This window comes from Gobio gobio, assembly GCF_949357685.1.
Source record: "Gobio gobio genome assembly, chromosome: 4".
In the NCBI taxonomy this organism is placed as follows: Eukaryota; Metazoa; Chordata; class Actinopteri; order Cypriniformes; family Gobionidae; genus Gobio; species Gobio gobio.
In genome coordinates this window covers 23,078,352-23,100,453 of record NC_137100.1, presented here as the reverse complement: position 1 = coordinate 23,100,453, position 22,102 = coordinate 23,078,352, and the positions used below count along the sequence as shown (strand labels likewise).

The window sequence follows — 22,102 nt, the reverse complement described above, 5'->3', positions numbered from 1 at the left end:
CAGAGACAATAGGGGTATCGTTTTCAAAAATGTGCATTTTGAAACCTGTTTACAAAGGTTTGCGTTTTCAGGCCCCCAATTTCGGATTTTGTTGAAAACGGTGTCTTGTAAACTGCCCCTATGCCATATTGAATTCTACATAGATTTTAAAAAAGGCTGGGCTATAGATCCATAACTCACAGCATAACTCACAACTTCGAAAACTGTCTTGTAAAGTTTTTGTCTACTGAAAGGTTTTTTTTTTTTGGAAAGATGTTTTGTCAGCTGAATAAGTTGTTAAACAACAATAGCCTACAAACCAGTGAATGCACCTTATCTAAGTCAGAAATGAAATAGGTTAAATGACGCTACCCTGACTAAGTTATTGCAACTTAAAAAAAATCTATTAATGTAGAAATTTCATTTTAAATTACACACAATTATTAAGTTGATGTCATGATTAAGAATGATCAGTATTATAGGATATGTCACCTGAGCTCATCAAAATAATGTTTTCAACTTCAAAGGTTTAATTAAACCAATACATTTCAATTTTAATAAATTAGAATCAAAGTTGTAATCATGCATTTATGTTGCTCTCCTGAATTTAAACAGTGTCCCTACTAAACGTTTAAGATGATGCATCCTCCTCAGATCCATCCCACTTTCTGTCATTCCGATTTCAAAAGTCAACATTGCGTCATAATATGCTGATTGTGAGATTACTTGTGGACTGTGTCTCTTCATCTCTGTTCTCAACCAAACAATGGGTGCTTACCGCGGCAATGGAGTCTCCAGGACAACAGGTGAACAAAGGGCGAGAGGAGGGGGAATGCTGGGAGAGGGGTGGAGGGGGCACCGGGGATGCCCTTGGCCTCTGTGTGGTCAGTGGGGGACATGGGCCTCTGGAGGATGTATACGAAAATGTCTGTCCGAAATCTGTCCCTCTTTTGCAAGCATGAAATGATTGATAATCCTCTAACCTACTGAGACTCTGATGCTGAGACTGTCACGTGACACGTCTTCCCTCTACATGATGTATGGCCTCATTTGCTTCCACGTGAGGTAGTTGCAATGATAAGTGCAAATTCCACTAACACAGCATAAAGTCGTTCATATCAGCTCAGTGACTCTATTCTGCTGAGGACGTGAAGCAGTGCATGGAGAGTCAGTCTATAAGACCAATGCAGCTTTTTTTGTTGTTGTTGAGGAGACGGTTTAATTTCGTAACCATTTAGGCCTAAATCAAATTATATACGTTTAATAACGGTTTATATAAAGCAGAGGAATTGTATTGATTTTAGTAGAATGCCTGAAATAAACACATTTTGCTAATTGAAAGAAGTACTTCAGTACAGAACAAAAATACTGAATTAGCCAAATAAACATTTAAAACATGTGCTGGTGCTAAACAGACTAATATGCACAATAATAATAAGAAAAATATCTAAATTATGGCAGGAGAACAGAACAGTCCAATGTAACTCGAAGTTGAATTGTTAGAAATTGTAGGCTATTTTTTTTACATAGAAAATATTGCTATGATGTTTATTTTTTTAATTATTTCATCGTTATGGATGGAAACCAATCTTTATTTTATTTTAGGTGGTTTAATTCCAAGAAAACTATTTAAAGCATTATACAATTATAGGCTATCGTACGGGCCTTTTACATGTAGCTATTCCAGCAGAAGTAGGCTAATATATGTACTGATCTCATATGGAAAGTGTAATTATTATTATTATTTTTTATTTATGAAAAGGTCTAATGCAAATGTTTGACAACTATGTATTCGTTTAATGCTACTCGTGCTGATTTCAAAAGATCAAAAGATCTGACCTGTGTGTAAAACTAATCTTGTTTAATCCTATTGGATTAACATGCCATTTCTTTGTTATCCTAAAGTCTGTAGCAGACACCTCATACAATAAATGTGACAAAATCGTAAAATCGTACACATTTTAAACGAGTAAAACAATAGTATCACATTTAATAAATAGTAATACATTTAATAAAGCTTTAAATCTTTTAATAAAGCTACTTTCATCGAAAAATCATTTAGTTAACAAATTAATTTGATAAAACATTTTTTGTTCTGCTTTAGCCTACTACAATAATGCAGGCAAAATCTGTTTTCGTTACATGTGGATGTATTTTATTATATTACTCAAAAACATGAATATGCACTGTTTTAGGTTACATTCATTTTATGGTAATGTACCAATCAAAACAAACCAACCAAAATACATGATGTGAAATAAAACATAGATAGGCCTATAATAAAACAATTAATCATAAACATATATGCAGCGTTTACGTGCCATGAACGTCCAAGCTAAACCAGTTTCTATAATTCAAAACATTGACACATTACGAAAAATACAACAAATGCAATCCTGTTAATTAAAATGAAGTCAGCTAATCTGTTTTCTTCAACGTTGCATTTTAAATCACCAACTTCTTCATTAGAGTTTTTCATTATTTAAAAAAAGAATAAATCCCATGCACGGATGTAACAGAGATGATGATCAGAAGTGATTGGAGACGCGTGGGAGCCTCCAGCAACAGATGTCCAGGCACAATTCTCGACTGATCGCTTGACATTTCACAAGAATTGCGTTTGGACAATCAACTGCTTGAGCTCATATTTCCATAAACAGCACAACTGTGTGAATATTTACTGTAGGGTCCATGCGTTTGGGTCCTCGTGTGTTTTCTGCTCTTCAGTGGGGAAAGGCCTTCAAGCACATTGTGGGTTTTTTCTTTACATAATTCAGGCGTGCTGCCGTTCAGTATATCGGCTGTATTTCACAAATTCCTTGGCAGTAAAATTACATAATAATATTTTCGGTTCACTTTCGTTATCTACAGAAATGTCACAATAGCACGAGACGAAATTGACGCTCAATACTGTCCGTCTAAGCATGTAATGTTGCTTTAAGACTGTGTTATTTTACCAAAAAAGAATAGCACATTTCTAAAAACCTTTTTTTTTGTTTTGTTTTTTTTGTGGTTAGGGCTATAGCCTACTAAAATTATAACCGCACAATAAAATCGGGTCTCTCCCCGGGTAAATAATGCTCGGGTTAACCAAATTAATCAAAGATTTTATCAATGAATTCGTTCTAGTTCAATAAATAAATGACCAATTGCATTTCACAAAAATCAAAATTTCCCTGTGAAATGATCGAGGAATGTGCTGCCGGAGCTGCTCCGTCGACGCGGTCGGTGATCTTTAGGAGGCTCGGGCTCTGTGCTGCACCATCACGATGCACTTTCTTCAGAAGGCACTGAGGCAGCGATTCGCCATGTCTGCACCTGTGAGATGTTTCTGATCAAGTATGGAAGACCAAAAACGAGCAAAAAAAAAAAAAAGAGAAACCTCCTGATGTGCGTCAAATTCCTCCAGAGGTGTCGTTCCGCGGTGCTGCGAGTCTCCAACTTCAATGCGCAGAATAAAATAAAGTTCTTTAGCGTGTTCAAGACGCGATGCGCGTGACCCTCACAATGTATGTTAGTGAGGATCGAAAGAAGGCACGAATTAATTTAAAGATAGCTTTTTATCACTCCCGTCCAGAGGACTGTTGTAAAATAAGGACCAAAAACACACTGGCAGCGTTTCTGGCTAAAGGATGCGCGGAGGCTCGCGTGACAACTGCGCAGCTTTCTAAATAAACGGCGAGGGCGAGAGTGGGGTCGGTGGCCGCTTGGTACGAGATTTGAATAACACACCAGTGAGTGATAAATGGCCATTGTGGTGAGAAGGGGATGAGTATCCACTGTCTCAATCGGCGTACTGACCAGCAGCTGCGCTGGGACCAGAAACCTCTTAAAGAAACAACACTCTATTTTTTGCCCATTGCAATTACAATCCAACAGTGTCTACAGTGCCATTACGCTTTGTGTCCTCGATGACGTTTCCTATCTCTCAAAAGCCACTCGTGTAAGGGATTACCTGGCACTTTACACACAAAGGAATCGTTCATTAACACTTCATAGTAAAGTGTTTTTACAGGCTCATAATACAGGGTTTCTGAAAACACTATAGTAGCCCATAATCAAATATTAATTGTATGTACCTCGTAAAAATTAGAACCTTTATAAGAGTGCTTTCATTTATATGACATGCTACTAAAAGCCTTTTCCCCCTTATTTTTATGTATAGGAGCATTCCTTAAAATCCTGACTACAAAAATGCTATTGAACAATTACATTGTTATTGCTCAGGGGGGGAAAAAATGAGAGCATGTTATTGTAACAATGTAAACCTGTCATTAAGCAGCATATTATTTAATAATAGGCTTTTTTAAACAGCAAAAAAAATTATTTAATGAAACAAAACAAGTTTTTATGTAAAAAAAAATATCAAACCACTTTTTTGGGCCAAAATATCTTTTTTGAATAGTAAATTGTATAAATGTATAACAAACATATGAAACAGAAAGACAGAATTCACCAAAAAATATTTGTTATTATGTGTTAGTAGAGAAACACTCACTTGTGTATAATGACTTTTAGTTACTGAGATATAGTTTAGGCATTGTGTTAGGTGGTATTACTTTAAATATTTTTGTAAAACAGGGAAGACCCCCTAGGAGGCTCAGAACATTACCCTGAATAAATTTGCACTTTTGTATTAGCTGTGTCCAGCCGTGCCAGTAACCTCTGACCTCAGCTATTGTTAGTGCTAAGAGTGGCCCAAGCAATCCTGACCATTCAGAGAAGCTGGGAATGGTCCATTGTAAAGGATTGCTCAGGGAAAGCGTATATTTGTCAATGTAGCTGGAATGTTGAAAATCTTCCACAAGTGATATTGTCTTTGAAGTATTTTTCAATAGTTCTCTTATGCTGTGGTATTGATGGAAATCTTAAGTCCTCTCGGATGGATGCCCCACATCTGCCAAAAAATCTCCACACAGCACTGATTCAGATCACTGATTATTAATCATTCTCTGTCCATATGTTTTAATTAGTTATGGTGTTAATTACACGAGTTCATAACTTGATAATTGAACTGAGCCCAATAAAGAATGATCACATTTTTAAGTGTAATTAAAGCCAATATGCAAGCAAAGAGCTGACAGAAAGACATTAAACTGGCTCCTTGTACAATATTCACTGTTTGAGTTGCATTGATTGTTTTGTCGATTCAGTGTTCATTCAGCATTTGCTAATTCAGTAACGATACAAGTGATTCTCTCTTAGACCTATAACTTCTGTTCATGTCAGAGCAATAAAATGTTCCCTTTTAACAGTGGAATTAATTCATTGCTGTCTTTATTACATTTAGAAGCTGATGGAATGATTTATATATGATTATTATAATTATTTTGTTTAGAATTCTTCTGATTTTATACATTTTTAAAGCTAATTAATTTTTTTATATTGAATTTCAGAATATTCATACTTTTTTTGTTCTCGTGTTGCTTTAATGAGAGCAGCACTCCAGCTGCATGAACTCCACAAGTTTGTGTCAGATCTGATCATTTTCTCCAGCACGATTTGAGGTGTATCAAATCTTGAATGTCTGTATAAATTCACATGATTCAATTCAATTCAAATTTATATATAGCGCTTTTCACACTACTTATCGTTTCAAAGCAGCTTTACAGAAAAATACATGCTTCTACGTTGCAATTGAGTAATCTGTTATCCGAGGTGACTGTCAAATTAGTATGTCCACAGTTGTAAGATACATCATGCAGTTAGCTAATATCATGTATTCATTTAGGCAGAAACAATGACCTCATTAAAGCAATTATTACAAGTTGTGATCATGGTGATTATATAGAAAATGTGGCTTCAGAGTTGGCATCATCTGAAGTCCTAGCAGGGGTTGGCGTCATCTCATCTCTTCACAGGTGTTGGGGCATCTGAAGTCTTTGTAAGAGGCTGGATCCAAACTGGAGCTGGCGAAGCCTAATATTTAGTTATGGGCACCCCGAGGTAGAAAAAGATAAATAATTGGAAAATAATTAGCTAGCGGCTGTTCATAACATTTCTAGCAAAAGATAATCATGTGCACTTCATCTGATAAAACTGGAGTACAAGGTTATGAGTTGCATTATGTGAATGTTTGGCTAAAGAGATGTCTTTAAAATGGTAGTGTTTCTAAGCCTAACATCATCAGGAAGGCTAGGAGGCAAATGCAAAAAATTGAGTTTTGTGGCCTTAAAGAGCGTGATGGATTGTAGAGTGATTGAAGATCAGTTAAATACACAGGAGCTGAAACATTTAAGGCCTTTTAGGTCAGTAGCAATTTGGAACTTAATAGGCAACCAGTATAGAAATGATAAAATTGGGGTTATATTATCATATTTTCTTGCACTGGTAAGAACTCTAGCAGCTGCATTTTGGACTAACTGTAGTTTGTTTATTGAGGATGCAGGAAAACCATCTAGTAATGCATTAGGCCTACAGTAATCCAGTCTAGAGGTCATAAATGCATGAACTAACTTTTCTGCATCATAACTTAATGGCCATTTTTGAACATTTAAAATATGATTATCAAAAGACAAGTTGCTGCTAATATAATACCCAGGTCTTTTAACTGTAGAGGTAACAGTACATCCTTCCAGATGCAAATTGTATTCTGTGTACAGGTTTTTGGTCCAATAAATACCTCAGTCTTATCTGAATTTAATAGAAGAAAATGACTGGTCATCAAATATTTTATATCTTTAACACACTCTGTCAGCATGGATAATTTAGAGATTTCATCTGGTTGTGATGAAATATAAAACTGAGTATCATCAGCATAACAGTGCAAACTAATTCCATGATTTCTAATAATATTACTGCATGTATCTTGTAAATAGCAGAGGGCCTAAAACAGACCATTGCAGCATTCCATAATTTGATCATAATTGATGACAAAGCTTACTTATTTTCGACCTAAAATCAGAAATATTTATTTTATGGCACTTTCTTAATTATTTTACACATTTGTTTTAAAATGTTGAAACATTTTTTAGCAGGTTTAAAATAGATGAAGTCCAGCTTTCTCACTCATATTTATCGATGGAGTATACATTTATGAAGTAACACAGTTCTCTGAATGTCAGAAATGTTTGTAAACCTATAGCTAAACAAATATTTTGAAAAGCACAATACAGTGAAATTCACACATTTAAAATCACCCAGTTACATGAAATGACACAATTAGCAGGATAGTGAGGTCAGTGTCGTTCAGGGGTTTCCAAACTGTTTTATTCATAATGCCTATGAATAAAGTTATATTTATGAAAAACATGCTGATATTTGAAGTAATGTTATCTTATGCTTATTATATGTTAATAAACCTTTTGACATGTTTTTAAAAAAAAATGCAAAGGTATTTCTATAACAGTGCCATGAACCTTCTATAGTTCCCTGAGGAACCTTTAGGGGTTTGCAAACCCCAATCTTTGAAAAGCTGTTATAGAAACTGCAAAAGAACATGTAATGCAGAGACAGGGCACTGTACAAAGACAAACAAAAAAAACACCTTCACTCCTTCGGAAAAGTTAAATTACTATGTACTGATGTCAGTTTCGGTTTCCCCCTCCTTGTCCTTAGCTTTGCTGGGGATCTAAACATGGCATTATAACCAAACTGAGCTCCTTCACAACAGAAACCGTTTTCAAACATCATGTATAGTAACAGGTCAGTTCTGTTTGTGCTCTTCTGTGGTGTCCTGAGGCGGTGAAAGCGGCCTTGCTTTATTCTTGCATGACGCTCTCCTTCCCTCTGCTGGAGAAGTCTGGGGTTGCGAGTCTGTGAGAAATGTCAGCAGAACGTCTACACTCTGCTTCATGACTGAGTCTAGAACATTTTGTTCCTCTTTTGAAAAACGTCCCAAAACGTAACGGTCGACAGGCGTTTTACCCGACGGTCGCCCAATACCAATGCGCAACCGTGGCATCACCTGCGGGCACAATCAGCATGTGTTATAATGAACTTATAAAGCAAGTCACTATAGCTAATGTTTTTCTCTATAAAATATTTGCTAACTTACATCAGTATGAAGGCAGTCCACACATGATCTCACACCATTGTGACCCCTGAGAGGAAGAGGCATGGTCCAATGAAGATGAAATAAGTATTAGAAAGAAACTTAAACCCATGTTATCAAAAAAGTCTGATGAATAGTTTTCACTCACCTTGCACTTCCACCGTGTTTAATGCCAAACTTCCCAAGCGGTTTGTCAAGCTCATCATGAATCAAGAGAATATGTTCAGGCTGAATTAAAAATTTGCTGGCTGGAGAAATAAACAAATGAATAAAATCAGATTTCCAATGATAGAATTAGGGCGGGCGATATGACCCAAAATCTTATTTCACAAAATGAGACATTTTATTTCACGATAATGATATATATCAAAATATAGTTATTTGTTATAACAAAAAATGAGCAAAGATACAAATAATACAAATTAAAACTTTTTTCAAAAAGTTTTTTTCAGGTACAGTATGTTTATTTAACATGTAGAAAGAAATAGTAAAGTAATTGAATACATGTAAAAATGAAACTGCATAGTCTTTAGTTTATGAATGAAATACAAAATGATTAATATTATTAAAGACACAAATGTTATTCAGTCAAGACGAGCAGTGAGTGATTTTCTTTTTGACTTTTGTTGTTTGATTAACATTAAAGGGGTAGTTCACCCAAAAATGTAAATGATCCAATCATTTACTCACCCTCAAGTCATCCTAGGTGTAAAATACATTCTTCTTTCAAACGAATGTTATCGGAGTTGTATAAAAAAATGTCCTGGCTAATCCAAGCATTATAATGACAGTGAATGGCAGCCCAAAATTTGAATCCCAAAAAAAGTGCATCAACCATCCATTATAAAAGTAATCCACACGGCTCCGGGGGGGTTAATAAAGGCCTTCTGAAGCAAAGCGATGCGTTTGTGTACGAAAAATATCCATATTTAACACATTATTAAGTAAAATATCTAGCTTCTGGCGTCGGACGTATAAGCGCTTTGAACTGCGAGAGGTGTTACACTTTCTTTGTAAGTTGAATAAAGAAGGCGGTCCACCGGAAGCTAGATATTTTACTTTATAGAGTTTTAAATAGGGATATTTTTCTTAAACAAACCCATGGATTCACTTCAGAAGAATGGATTGTCGTATGGATTACTTTTATAATGGATGGATGCCCCTTTTTGGGCTTCAGATTTTGGGCTGCCATTATAAAGCTTGGAAGAGCCAGGACATTTTTTAATATAACTGATTTTATTCGTCTGAAAGGAGAATGTCATACATAGGCCTGTCACGATAACAAATTTCGCTGGACGATAAATTGGCCAAGAAATTATTGCGATAAACGATAATATTGTCGTTATGAGACCATCATCTAAAATAATGATAATGGCATAATAATGCAGGTACACCTTTTCAAAGATCAATAAACTTTTATTTCTAAAGACTATTTAACACTGAAAACGGAAAGCATTTTAAATATCCACAATAAATGAACAAAACAGCCAAAACAAAAAAAGCAATGGACTCTCAGTCTGTAAACAAACAAATGCACTTGAATAAACAGCTGGAAAACTGCAACAGATGATTGTGTTTTAGATAGTGCTGGGAATCGATAAAAAAAAAATGAACTAATTAATAGCATTTTGTTCCTGTAATTAATCACGATTAATACGTTTTTAATGTTTTGATATTGTAATAATTTCAGTTACTCTCCAAATTAATGTAGAAAATTTATTGACAGCATATTTTAAATATGTGTTGTATTGTCATGTTTTTATTAATGAAGGCCGGTATCACTGATGTCTCTATGAAACATTAATGACGTTACATTACAGTATAACTGAAAGCTACCAATTTCAACATTTATTAGGCTTAAAAAAAACAACAACTTTTAATTTAAGTGAACTTAAAACAATCTTTACATAATTCCATTATAATAAATGTTATTTTTACCTGTGCCTTCCCTGTTAGACATTTACAGAAATGTCATAGTTCTCAAACACCTTTCTTAACTGAATAAATAATAAATTAAATATAGATGAATCATCATTAAAGCTACAATTTTCTGTTCCCGTTGTTCTTTGATGAACATTAATGACAGGCATCATCATCAGTGCTCCTGTCACTTTAAGAATGGCCGCTGACGAACATGACGCGCATCTCACGTGCTGTCCCGCACATCTCATTTCCTCACAACTCTTTAAGTTCATTTAAGAATCCTAATATGAGAATACTCAAAATCCTCTGTGTTGTTGTTATTGTTTGTTCAAGAGCAAAAGAGAACTCGATGTGAGCAGGAGACTGACAAGAGTCTGTCTGTGTGTCGAGTGTGTATGTGTGTGTGTGTGTCAGAGTGTCCCTCGATTAGCCGACATGAGACGCAGCCACACAGACAGGACATTGACACACACACACACACACACACACACACACACACACACACAGCTCATTCTCTTGTGTCTTGTCGCGCTTAGAAGCATTTACATGTATAAGAGCGTGATCATATAATGTAATGCTCGGCAAAAATTGAAATAAAACGGACGCTGGAAATTATCGCGGCCGGAAAAATGATCGAGCTAATTTTTTTATCGTGCGATTAATTGATTTATTGACTATCGCGACAGGCCTAGTCATACACACCTATGATAGCTTGAGGGTGAGTAAATCATGGGATGATTTTCATTTTTGGGTGAACTATCCCTTTAATGACACCGGTATATTAGGCTGCTGTTCACTTTAGGACATCATGCAGGGATCTAATATAATGATCCACATCTGATTTTCACCCAACTGTTTACGTGTTTGTGAATAATCCACCTAATGGGCATTTTGACATGATTGTGTGTGTATTCACCATTCAAACGCAATAATCTGCAAAAGGGAACTGAATTTGGGATCACACAATACATGTTGTCATACCTCCCAGCCCTAGATGGAAATGAGGGTACAGTTGAAAATCTTGAGCGACAGTCATCCACCTGAGATGAGTTATTCTATTAAAGGATAATACACTGCGTCTCACCTGCTTTTGCCACACTCACACCATTGATGTTCATAAGCAACTTGGGTCGAAGAAGAACCAACTGGATGTCTTCAAGGTGTGTTACAACAACCTCTCCCGAGACTTGTCGGTCAGATCTCCAGCTGTCTTGCGTTCCTAAACGTTCCGCTAACGTTGTAAGCACAGCCATACCAACACTATGTCGAGAGCCATTCATACCAGGGTTTCCAAGCCCAACAACCTGAAACACAACAGCAATACACAAAGTGATTCAGTCATAGGTTTATATAGGTCCAGATTAAACTACTTAGGTTTTCTAATATTTAGTATTAGTCAGACAAGTCAAAATGGCCACTTTATAGCTTAATTTAATTTAAAAAATGTTAAAGGCACAATGTGCAATTTTTGCCGCTAGAGGTCGCTTATTCAAAACAAAGGCATAGCTTGATTTCGCGGGATGTTACTCAGGCATAAATCATATTCATGGATGAGCTAATGTATTATTAACGTTACTGTAGTATGAAGCAGGGTGGGGCTGAAAGCCGTTGGAGTGGAACGAGGCCGCTGGAGCGATTGCGCAACAAATGGCTCGAGAAGGGTTGGGCATCGAGAACCGGTTCCAACTTGGAACCGTTTAAAAAATAACGATGCCATTGGAATCGTTTAGAAATTTTGTTTTCGATTCCGATCATCGGTTCCAAACGCGCAAGTTTTCGGAAGTGCTTGCCGCGCCCATTTGTTCTGTTGCAGCCATGGAGCACGGTAAGCGGCGCTCAAAAGTGTGGCTTTATTTCACTTTTTTTTTTTTTTAAAGCCTGGGTCGGCGCAGTGCAACACATATGACAAACTTATTTCTTGCACGGGAGGATGCACTACAAATATGTGGTGTATAAATTAACGAGTGTAGCGTGTTTGAAATGCTGCGCAGGTCTGTCCTCCTCAGGCCTTCTTTTACTTACCCTGATGTTGTCCCAGTGCCCTATGTCCTATGACATTTAAAATACTGTTCCTGCACTCACTCCTTCCTATTATGGCAGTGAATGGCGATCAGCTAAAACATTACAAAAAATAAACAAATGTATCACGCAACGATACAGGGAAACGCGCGCCATATGGAAAGTGTTCAGGAGGCATACTATAAGGTTTTGCGAGAAAGAAACCGTATTATTCAGTCAAAACACTGAGCTCGGCCGTTATTCTGAGCGTGCTCCTCTGTGTGCACTATGAGCCGTCAGCAGCCGCCGGCGCTCATGCCTACTATAATAACTTGCACTGTTGTCATTGCACCCAGGATAAGCACACACACACACATGCACCATTTTGAGAAATCAAGCTCAATAGAAAAAAAACGCAATTCTCGTCTTTTCTATAACGTATATGATAAGAAATAATACTAATAATATAACCTCCTTAAGTGAATATTGTGTACCGGTTGTCATGACAATATTGCACGAGGCTACTGCGGCTTGGAGTGCGCACACACAGGAACACGCGCATTTGAACAACAGCTGGGTGAGTAAAAGATGGCTTTATTTTCATTTCAGGGTGAACTAACATTATCCCACCTCGTCATAATCAGGTAAGTGATTGTAGTGTAATAAAGCCCTTGACCAAATTGCGAATTGTGGTGAACAACAATGTTACTGAAATTATTTTTCCCCCTCGTAGATAAATGTAACTATACGCAAATTGCCCACGCTAGTAGCAGTCCTAATATGACTGCTGTTAATGCTATTGTTAAACCGGGACTCGGTGTGAAACTCCATTCACCTTTGCAGCAAAACAAGTGAAAATGCCAGCGGAGAAAGTCCCAAAACTAAAACTCATTATTGAATCAAAATACAATTTTCCTCTGTGAAATGAGCCTGTGACATGTTGTGACTCCACCCCTTAAAGAATCGGAATCGAGAATCGAAAAGAACCGGAATCGAAACTAAGAATCGGAATCGGAATCAGAATCGTTCAAATCACAACGATACCCAACCCTACTCGAGAGCAGTGCAGCTTTTATTATACCGCAGACGACCGCTTCCGCATCTCCCACTCATGCGTATTTGGGATAAAGCAGCGCTGTTTTATCATATTAGATACATTTGAATGTGTTGAAAGTTATGTTATAATGCTACTCTGTGCATTTACTGGGATGCAACTATAAGACTTTTGTTGCACACTGCAGTAAGCTAGATCGACATTAGGCAGGGTAAAACATGGTACTCACGGTAAATCGAGAAAACGAGATTTAAACAATAAGACTAACTATAAGCTATATAACAATGATTTGTTTTATGTCGATGAATGTATCCAAACAGTTGCTCACCTGTAATAAAACACATAATATATTAAAGTGTTTTAATATATTATGCTGTTTCCAAAGCCTAGAAATCAAGACGCACCCTAGCAGCAGCAAATCTAATTTGCCGCGAGTGTAGTCTAGCAGCTCTCAGTAGACCTGCGAGCTGGAAAAACCAAACTCTGGTCAGGCCAATCACATCGTGTATAGAGTCGGTGGGCGGGCTTAACATAATGACGGTACGTCACGGCAGAGTTGCGGCGGTTCCGCATGCTACTCGTTAACAAAGAAGCTGGCGAACGGCGGTCTTTCGAAACGGCTTTGGCCGCAACTCTGGAAGACTTTGAGTTCAGCTTTTCTTTGAGAAAAGAATGGCACTGAAATCCTTCTTAAGAAAGGAAGATGTGTTCTGAGTTTTGCCGACCGGATACGACGAAAGTTTAATCCATTAAATAGCTCCACTTAACATTGCTCTCTGGTTGGTTGTAGCGCTTTCCAATTGCGTGCAGAGGGAATTTGAAAGACAACCATTTGTCCAGCCCCTCGGATTGAGCCCTGTCAATGGTGAGTTCCCAGACTCACCATTGACGTGGTGATGTGGACATCCTGACATCCTGATGTGGGTCTGGCTTGTCAGGCTAGTGTTTCCAATGCTTTCTACCAAATAAAACAGGAAACCAAGGGTAAGGCGGGTATGATGGTGCCATTGTGACGCACGGACACGGTCCGTGTCCTGGTTAAAATTTCTTATTTCTCTGGATTTAAACATTCTTGGAAACATTTGGGATAATGTAAGTTCACAAGTCAACAAAATATATAACATTGTTCTGGTTTTTGGATAATTTAATCCAAATATCTTACATATTGTGCCTTTAAATGACTAAAATGTTATTTGTAATATAAAAATTGTTACTATCGACAAATGAAATACACACTGGTGTTATATAAATGCCTGGGTTATTTAAGTAGATAGAATTTGATATTTTTAAAAAACTGTAGATACTTATAATGACTATTAGCAAAGAAAAAATAATATGTTGTAATGAGAACAAAATTTTTGAGAAAACGTTTGTCATAACTTCTTATAATAATGCCAAGTAAAAGACTTAACTTACCATTTTCCTTCTATTACAGTCAACTGTCGCCTGACCAGCCATCCTCGGCGATGGCAGCGTGCTCAACAGCACTCGGTTAATCAGCTTCGTTATCATTCGCATTATAAGAGCCATTGGCAGTTTGAAAGCTCGTGTCACAGCAGTCCAGACTATGCCACGAACTGTGGTGTTACTCATTATGAGTCATGTTAAGTTTAAAGTTTACCATACCGGTCTATTAGTTTCGAAACGACTTTCGTCATACACATCTCGAATATTGCGGATAGTCGGGAATCCAAAACATAGCAACTAACGTTACAACTTTTATAAAAGCATAATCGGTAGGACCTATGAATTGATTTGAACACGTTATGTTTTTCGATTCATTCACATGGATCAGCGGTCTTTACAGAGTAGCCTACAGGCACTGCCTTCAACGTGTATTGCGAGGTCACCTTTAACAGCCAACGGAGCAACTCATCAGGGCGAAGTGTAACATTTATCTCGGTCCATCCTAGAACGACTTGAAATAGGCCTACGTGTGAGACTTAAAAAAAAGGTAGCCGGGAAACAGCTGGTGTTTTGAACAGTTTATGAAAACCTTCATTTGTTGAACGTGATTTTAATATATTTGGCCACGCGAGGGTGACTGACCTCAGAGAAGCGAAGGAGTTTTTACCCCACAGCGCCATCTATCGTGATGGAGGAGAGTAACCTTTGACAGTGCCATGTAGGAGAGATGGACACATTTCCAAACACGTTCAAAGTTTGGGGAAAAGAAAACTTAACCCCATAAAGCCTACATGATTATATAAGCCGTTTGCCATCTGATTGATATTTTATAGCCTACTTTATACCTTTTATACATATTACAGGTCATGAGACACATCTTTGTGCTGTGAAATCATTAATGATTTAATGATCTGTAAACATAAGAATAGCTTTTTTAAAATATCATCTTACTATGACATAAATACAGTGACAACTGATATTTGCATTTCATGTCTGCTGTGCTGTACTTTTATGTCTGCTGTACTGTGTTATAAAAGCTTATTGATTTAAATTATCTTACTTTTTAGCCATGAATATATTTTCTTAGTTTGGGCCTCTGAATAAAAAGTGTTTTTTTAATTCTCTGTGAGCTCTATATTCTCACTATATCATAATATGAGCCACGAAAGCCTGATGTATGATACAAAAAAATAAAACATGCAAACATTTTAAAGTTTCTTTTGTTTTGTCCATTTAAAAATGTAAAATGTTATTTAATTACTATTATTTCATATGTCTGAGGATTTTTGATGTGGCTAACTTGACTCTTCCTTCTCTTTTGACAGCTTATAAAGTGACAGATAAATTCAACACATTTAGCCTACATTTTGGGGGAAGAAATACATTTGTTACCAAACTTACCACGTATAATGTTGTCACACGGCTCTTCTCACTACCTTTTGGATGGTTCAAACCATGGCATGTTGACAAAAACAGAAGGAAAACCAGACATTTTTTACTGATCTATCCATGTATTCATACAGATTTGGAAATAAAAAGTATATGCCTATTTACTGTATTTAATAGTTTTTTAATTAAAGTGTTCATGTATTTTTTATTGATATTTTGATATTTAAATTAAAAGGACACAATAATAGATGCAAAAAACAGAGGTTTGAGTATACATTTTCCCTGGTGGTTTGAGTTCCAGAAAATCTTTATGGATGATCAAGAAAATGTAGGCCTATTCGTTACATTAAGTAAGAAAGAAAGAAAGAAAGAAAGAAAGAAAGAAAGAAAGAAAGAAAGAAAGAAAGAAAGAAAGAAAGAAAGAAAGAAAGAAAGAAAGAAAGAAAGAAAGAAAGAAAGAAGATTAGGCTATTAAAAACAATATGAAGTCAGTTCCCCTAAGGTTCACACAGGCATCATAACAAAAGTATAGGCCTATTCAACACATTAGTTTTGAAAAATATATCTAATTTGACCATTTGAACCCTAACAAGCATGATAAATGTTTTACTCAGATAAATTCTACTTGGTTTGATATTGGTTATAGGCTAATGCAAAGACATTCATGCCTTTTTAGGCTTATTCAAAGTAGCCTATACTGCAGGCATCCACTGTGACTGTGTTTGCTATGGGTTAGTCAAATCTCAAATAAAGAAATAGAGAGTGTCCCCTATTTACACTTTATCCATGCTTAATTGGAAACTCTATTTGTACAAGCCTGGGATGGATATGTTCAGATCTGCTTTTTTAGTTAAGTTAGCAGCAACAATTTACGATACGTTTTCATTTGTTGATATTAGATAACTTAACCACATTGGTCAACTTGAACTAACAATAGCCTACTTATAAAGCATTTATCATTAATACTTTAAGGTAGACCATGTACACCATGTTTTTCCCCCACAATTTTATATATTCAACTATATTACTGATCCGCCTGCATTGACACTATGAGAACTGAACTGAGCTGGATAACATCACTGTTTTCTCCAGAGCGGCTGTACAGCCGAATCAAATTCTGTTGCATTGTTTTCCTGTTAACACCGTGAAGCTATTTCGAAACAATCTGCATTGTAAAAAGCACTATATAAATAAAGGTGACTTGACTTGACAATTTACAAAATGCACATAACGAGTGAGTACATCATGAATCCATCTTCCAAACCGTTTGTTTGATGGTGTGTATAACCGATATATGATAATGAACCAATCAGAGAACATGACATATGACCAGAATAAACCAATGAGAACATGACACAAGACATGGCAAGATGATATGGAACGTGACTAAGTATCAGAATAACAGACATGATGAACCAAAAACCCAAAACAGACGTGACACTCGGGCCCTGAGAATCTGCAGTGGATCATTCAAAACATCGCCGGTATCATTGATGCAGATGGAAATGGGAGAAATGCCTTTAAGTATCAGAAGAGTGAAGTTAATGATGGCATACTGGGTTAATCTCCATAGACAAAATAATACACATCCTGTCGAAAGTGTATTGACAGAATGCTGGGAACATAATGAGACAAATTTGACAAGTTTGGGTGGATAGGTGCTGTGAAGTCAATTACAGTACAGCAATACAGTGTCAATGTCTTCCATTCCTCCTTGGTTAGTCCCTTTGACATATGTTGACCTCGATATACAGCAAGAATTGAAAGACAATTCTAAACAACTTCCAGTATAGTTCAACTCCAGAATTATTTTGAGAAGCATTACCCAGAATCAGTGTTTTTATTCACAAATGGATCGAAAGATCCTGATAGGATATGCAGGTGCAGCAGTATATATTCCAATGAGGGATTCTTATATTATGAAAAGAGTAACCAATCATTTGTCATATGCCACAGAACTATTGGCAATATTACTGGCCCTGCAGCGGATAGAGGAGAATAAAACAAATACCACTGTAATTTTATCCAATATGCGCTTGAAAGCATAAGATCTGGCAGCTGATCTTTTAGGATGGATATTATCAATGAAACATTCCGTATGATGTACGACATAAAAGTTAAGGGTATATCTGCATGCTTCATTTTGGTTCCTGCTCATGTTGGTGTGGAGGGAAATGAGAAGGTGGATATTCTGGCTAAACAAAATAAAACAGAATAAAGCAGATCTACAAGTAGGCTATCGTTAAGTAAAGCGGAAGTTATATTAGAACATATGTACAATCAGCGAGGCAGGTATATTGGGATGACAATGAAACAGGCAGACATTTATATAATATACAAAAACAAGTTGGTGCTGGCAGGGGGAGAGAAGGAATCGAAGGGAAGAAAATATAACTCAGCTGAGAATAGTTCATACGGGACTTAACAGTACATTATATAAAATTGGAAAACACCCAACTGGGGAATGCATTCACTGTAGCCAACAAGACACCGTTTATCATGTACTACTTCATTGTAGGAAATAAAACAATGAAAGATATCAACTTATTCAGTCACTGAAGAAGGTAAAACACCATGACTTTTCTTGCAGGTCTATTGGGGAAAACAGCTAATTATATTATTACATTTATAAAACAAAGTCAATTAAGTAAAATTATATCGTCTTTTGATAGTTTATTTGTTCTGTTTTATTTTATTTTGTTTCAGTTTGTTTTGCTTGTTATGTTTTTTTTTCCCCATCTCATCCTACAGCACATAAGCAAACACCCTGATCCGCACTCCAGTCCAGTCGGTGGCGGTAATGCATCAATAAGTTAGGTTACCAACCGCCAATAAGCACCAAAGAAGAACAAGTTCTTCCGCTACCTTTAGAGTTAACAACAATGTAAAGTCCGTGTAAAGGTAATTCAGAGTTTTGTTTCTAAACACATCAAAAATGTTAGAAATGTGTTGCTGAAAACACGCTACAAAGACTATGTAGCTTAGTACTGAATTGTGGGGTTAGACCGTTAAACACCATTTTGTTGTTCAGTATTTTTTGAGCGAGCATGAAAGCATGGCTCGATGACGCACTGGAGAATCCCCTAACACAATAATTAGAGCGCATTATCATCATTGAGTTCATTTACTGTCATTACCGTTAGTTACTACAACAGCCTACAGTTTGCTTGCTAGCTAGCTATGCCTTCGTCACGTAAATGCATATTACCTGGTTGCGATAATTTACAAAACAGCTCGGTCTCCTTATTTAAATTTCCTAAAAACGACGAAATCAAGAAGAGGTGGATTACATTTGTGAAGAGCCACCTTGATGGAGAGTTGAGGATCACCAGCAACACCCGCCTATGCAGTGAACATTTTACACAGGATAGTTTTACAAACTTTCATCGGAGACAACTGGGATTCACTGATAATCCGCTGTTACTGGTGAATGGGGCCGAACCGACCATCTCCCACCCCGTCCCGCCTGCATCTGGTGCCATCACGTGCCCACCAATGACTGTAAGTTGCCTTGTGATCTTATGTTTATAGTAAGTAACTACTAAATTTTTTAACCCTCTAACGTGATTCTTTTGTTTATATGCATCAGTATGTTTGACTCATTAATTTCTATTATCTGTTCACAAAGCAGCCTCTTCCAACCAAAAGAGAGAGAGACTGCCAGCGTCACAGCGTGCAGAAAGTCACCAGAGAAGTTGGATGTCAGACAGACCACTTTGTGGGGGAAAGGACTGTGGCCACACAACTGTCTAAAAGAACCAATACAGGTATGTTGAGAGGTCAGGTTATTTCTTTTGTCTTTTTGAATGTCTGTGATGTTAACAGACAGATTCTAGGTATGCACAATGTAGTTGAATGAAAACACAGATGAAAACATCTCTAAATTTTAGACTTCCAGTACGCTAATGTTCAGAATGTAATGCGTCCTTGTATGAAAGTACAGCATTTTAAAAAAAAAAAGTCTGTTCTATTTACATTGCTCCACCTCTCTTGCAAATATAAACACTACATAAAGAACTCTTATTACTATCCTTATTTGAATATGTATTTTCCAGGTTCTTCAACTCCACTTAAGCGGAGAGCAGTATCACCTGATAGACCACCAAAACGTCCTCTCTTGGAGTTTCCCTCTTTTCAGGAACCTGTAATCAGTTTCGACATGGCAGATCCTGATGACTCCACCTGCCTCCCTAGCATGTCTGAATTGGTTGACTCCACCAGTAAACAGTAAGTTAACTTTGTTTGTTACAGATCTTTGTTAATCAGACATAATAGGAACAATGGGTCTCATTCACTAAGCATGCGTATGCACAAATTTGTCCGTGAAATGTACATACGAACGATTTTAAGACCAAATCACAATCGATTCACCAAAAATGTCATAATATAAATTATTCTAAATTGAACAAAAAATATAGCAACAACTGAAACATCACCTACGCAAAAAGCACTTACTCTGTACGGCCTTATAAGTTATATTTCATCCTAACACGACTATAATTATATTGAAATATCTTGCATTAATTGTAGCCTAAAATATAATCCATAAAATTATTTAATAAAATTATTAAATACAATTTAATTTGAAATACATTCCATCATATATGGTTAAAGAGTAAGAAAAGCTTTGTTATAGCTTCAACTGCGAGGTTTCTCTAAATAACAGATATACACGCATGTACAGCTGGCTAATGAGAGGTGTGTAATCTCTCATTAGCATCATGTGCGATCAAAACGCTCCAAATGATCCAGAATGCAGCAGCACGTCTCATCTTCAACGAACCCAAAAGGGCCCACGTCACACCACTCTTCATCTCTCTGCACTGGCTACCACTCGCTGCTCGCATCAAGTTCAAGGAGCTTACGCTCGCTTACAGATCCACCACGAGCTCCGCTCCTGCATACTTTGACTCGCTCCTACAAGTCTACACCCCCACCAGAAGCCTTCACTCAGCTAAGGAGCAACGGCTTGTGGTACCATCACAGAGAGGCAGAAAATCCCTCTCCAGAACATTCACATTCACTGTTCCCTGCTGGTGGAACGATCTTCCCACCTCAATCCGAACTGCAGAATCACTGACAGCATTCAAACGACAGCTGAAAACTCACCTCTTCCGCGAGCACCTTATCTTAAAAAAAACCTTTCCTTTTCCTAATTTTCCTTCTATTTTCCTCTACTTCTTCCCTGCCCTAGTGTGTGATGCTCTGTGCGATGTCCAAAACTTAGTACTTCAGGCACTTTCTGTGTTTTGCTGCCTCCTCATGATGGATCACTTCCTGTACTCCTCAGTTGTAAGTCGCTTTGGATAAAAGCGTCTGCCAAATGCATAAATGTTAATGTAATCTGTGTCTGTATAAAAGGTTTTATTGTGAGAACTGGTGAGAATGGCACACATGGCATTGCTTTAGGATCGGGCGAGAGCGCGTCTGCAAACAGCAGCAAGTTTTACGAGAGTTACGAAAGGCTGCAAGGAAAGCGTGAGCGGAAAGCCCTTATGGATATGGTTTGGGCGTGTTTTATGCAAATTACTAACCTCGACTAACTAGGAGAGATATCACTCCAAATTCACTAACATCAGAAAGATGTTAAAGAGATAGTTCACCCAAAAAAAGAAAATTAGCCCATGATTTACTCAGCCTCAAGTCATCCTAAGTGTATATGACTTTCTTATTTCAGATTAATACAATCGGAGTTATATTAAAAAATGTGCTGGCTAATCCAAGCATTATAATGGCAGTGAATGGCTGTTTCTGTTTTGAAGTCCATAAAAGTGCATCTCTCCAGCATAAAAGTGCTTCACATGGCTCCGGGGTTTAATAAAGGCCTTCTGAAGGGAAGCGTTTGTGTTAGAAAAATATCCATATTTAAAACTGGCGTTCCAGCGTTAGGACGCAGGTGTAGCATAAGTTCCGGTGAAGAACACGGAAGTGCAGAGGATGGAGAAAAACAGCTTGGTTCTCACGAGAAATAGCATATTCTCATAGTCTCTCGTGAACACGTGCTTGACAGTTAGCGGAAGTTAGCGATTAAAGTTTTAAATATGGATGTTTTTCTTACACAAACGCATCGCTTCAGAAGGCCTTTATTAACCCCCAAAGCCATGTGGAGCACTTTTATGATGGATACATGCACTTTTATGGACTTCAAAACAGAAACAGCCGTTCACTGCCATTATAAAGCTTGGAAGAGCCAGGACATTTTTAAATATAACTCTGATTTTATTCGTCTGAAAGAAGAATGTCATTTACACCTAGGATGACTTGAGGGTGAGTAAATCATAGGCTAATTTTCATTTTTGGGTGAACAAATTAATGTGCGTACGAACATGTTGTGAATTAGGCAGAGCTTTTTCATGAGA

The 22,102-nt window shown here is 37.1% G+C and overlaps 2 protein-coding genes across 6 annotated transcripts in view; one reads left to right on the top strand and one right to left on the bottom strand.

The window, feature by feature from the left end:
* Positions 1-6,334: 6,334 nt before the first annotated feature.
* Positions 6,335-15,026, bottom strand: ptrh1 (peptidyl-tRNA hydrolase 1 homolog). Its single transcript, XM_079816312.1, has 5 exons — positions 14,364-15,026; positions 10,980-11,199; positions 8,121-8,220; positions 7,976-8,021; positions 6,335-7,885 (listed from the first exon to the last, which is right to left on the bottom strand). Exons 1-5 carry the CDS (start codon positions 14,538-14,540, stop codon positions 7,625-7,627), a joined length of 804 nt encoding a protein of 267 aa, XP_079672438.1. The 5' UTR covers positions 14,541-15,026; the 3' UTR covers positions 6,335-7,624.
* Positions 15,027-18,573: 3,547 nt separating this feature from the next.
* The window catches only part of LOC307124563 (uncharacterized protein), a 60,889-nt gene continuing 57,360 nt past the window's right edge, over positions 18,574-22,102 (top strand). For 2 of the 5 annotated variants that reach the window (XR_013816275.1, XM_079813883.1), the window contains exons 1-3: positions 18,574-19,244; positions 19,375-19,510; positions 19,799-19,970. Coding sequence is in view for 2 of the 5 variants with exons in the window: in XM_079813883.1 (XP_079670009.1) it covers positions 18,924-19,244; positions 19,375-19,510; positions 19,799-19,970 (629 nt within the window). In the remaining 3 variants the exon portion in view is untranslated. Of the gene's footprint in view, positions 19,245-19,371; positions 19,511-19,798; positions 19,971-22,102 lie in introns of all 5 variants that reach the window. The other 3 variants (XR_013816277.1, XM_079813882.1, XR_013816276.1) reach the window with 3 other exon arrangements.